General features: G+C 34.6%; 1 protein-coding gene across 2 annotated transcripts in view; it reads left to right on the top strand.

Annotated features, from left to right (window-relative positions):
• The window catches only part of LOC106684415 (serine-rich adhesin for platelets), a gene marked incomplete at its 3' end in the record, with an annotated part of 80,678 nt that extends 78,795 nt beyond the window's left edge, over positions 1-1,883 (top strand). For both annotated transcript variants that reach the window (XM_014426489.3, XM_014426490.3), the window contains 1 exon segment: positions 63-1,883. In XM_014426489.3, the coding sequence (XP_014281975.3) occupies positions 63-1,883 (1,821 nt within the window).

Here is a 1,883-nt window from a genome sequence, read left to right as displayed (position 1 = left end):
AACATTCCATATAATTTAAAAGTAAAATGTTGTACTGTTTTCTTGTTTTCTTACTTTTTCAGAAACGAGCAGGGCTTCTGGGAATTCAGTAAGATCTGTGAACACATCCCTTTACAGCCCAAAAAGGGAGATGCAACCCTGGCCTTTGACAAAACCTAACAGTCTCACTTCAGTTTCTTACGAGGAATCAAGTGCTTCACCAAATATATATCCACAAACTATAAGAATCGTCGAAATTCTACCAACTACACCTGGCTCTGAAAGTAAGCCCAGCGAAGTAAGTGTGATTCCTCGAATAAAAACAAACGATCACAGCGGATCTAAAGAAAGTGAAGAAATATCAAAGGAAGTAAGTTCTACTGTAAGTACCCCTGAGTATTCTTTGAGTACATCAGAAGTGGAACATTTACTCGAAACTACTGCAGAAACAAGAGAAGTTAAAAGTGAACCTACCACACCAGCTTCCTCCAGTACGTTGAATCCACTTGCTGAATCTGTCGATCTCAACACTCTCCCTGATTCTTATAAAATGTCTACAGTATTTCCAGATTATTACCACACAGAAGGAAATTTCAACTCTGTTGAAGATGAAACAACAAATGCTTGGAATGAAACTGAAGGAAGTGGTTATGAACTTTTGAAAGGTGGAATTTATGAGGAAAGTTCCACATTAGCACCATTATTGAATAGTAATGAGGAAACCGCCAGTGAAAATTTATACACAACTACTGATTTACCAATAATCTTAGTTAAAAATAATAAACATAAAAATGAAGAATTGCAAGATAAAATTTCAGATTTGCCTACATTTGAAGCTTACACTGCTACGGAGGCATCAATTGTAAGCGAAGAAGATAATTCTAATAGTACAGAGTCTGATGATGACAGTAGTAGTGAGTGTAATTCAATATCGCTGGAGGTCTTAAACACTACAGTAAGGCATACATCTAATAATTCTTCAGAAGAATCTGATGAAAGCGATTCAGAGTCATTCGAAGATAGCAATGAAATTTTTAATACAACAACCACAATTGAAAATGGAAGTAATCAAACATCATCATCTGATGGTCCAAGTAATGAATTGTCAAGTGTATCAATTCAAAAAAACAATTCTTTTAGTGAAAATTTAATAGTTACTACTAGTGAGTCTGAAGAAGATTCAACAACTGTCGAACCATACACGAGCACTATGTCAACAACCGTTTCAGATATGTATGATGAAACTTCAACTTTAGAAAACAAATCTGAGATTGTTGTAACTTCTGAAGACAATGGTACACACACAACTATGGATTATTCAGAAACAAGCACTGAGCCATCTGAAATTTATTTGATTTCTCAAATCCCCGATGAAAATAAAGCTGAAACGAAGAGAGCTGTTGCTGGATATAGAAATCTGGACACTGATATTCCTGAGATAGATGAGTATCATTATCCTAGTAGAGATGAAACATCAGAAAATTATAGCAGTTCAAAGGTAGATACTACTGGCACTACCCCTGCTTTGATATCGATTCCTCCAGTATTAAATGTTAATTCATTGAGTTATGGTGAAATGGGTCACCAGTTGGAAAACAATACAAACCACAATGCATCTTCAATGGCAAAAGTTGGTATTTATCACCCGACTAAGCCTGAGTTTGCTAGTTTTGTAACTGTTGTAGATGATAAAATTGATGTTTCCAAAGATAAAAATAGTTCTGGATCATCACATATGCTGCTCACACCAAATGATTTGAAAAAGCTAGCAGAAATATTAATACACCAAAAAATAAAGCCTGTTTATTTTGAAATGACTACAGAAATAGGTGAATTAGACTCAACTCATAAAGTAAATAAAACCTCAGTATCTCAAAAAAAAATTTCTATTAATGGAGAAGATA

Source organism: Halyomorpha halys, unplaced genomic scaffold, assembly GCF_000696795.3.
Source record: "Halyomorpha halys isolate HHAL.00 unplaced genomic scaffold, Hhal_1.1 Scaffold578.1, whole genome shotgun sequence".
Lineage (NCBI taxonomy): Eukaryota > Metazoa > Arthropoda > Insecta > Hemiptera > Pentatomidae > Halyomorpha > Halyomorpha halys.
This window is presented reverse-complemented; position numbering and strand designations above follow the sequence as displayed.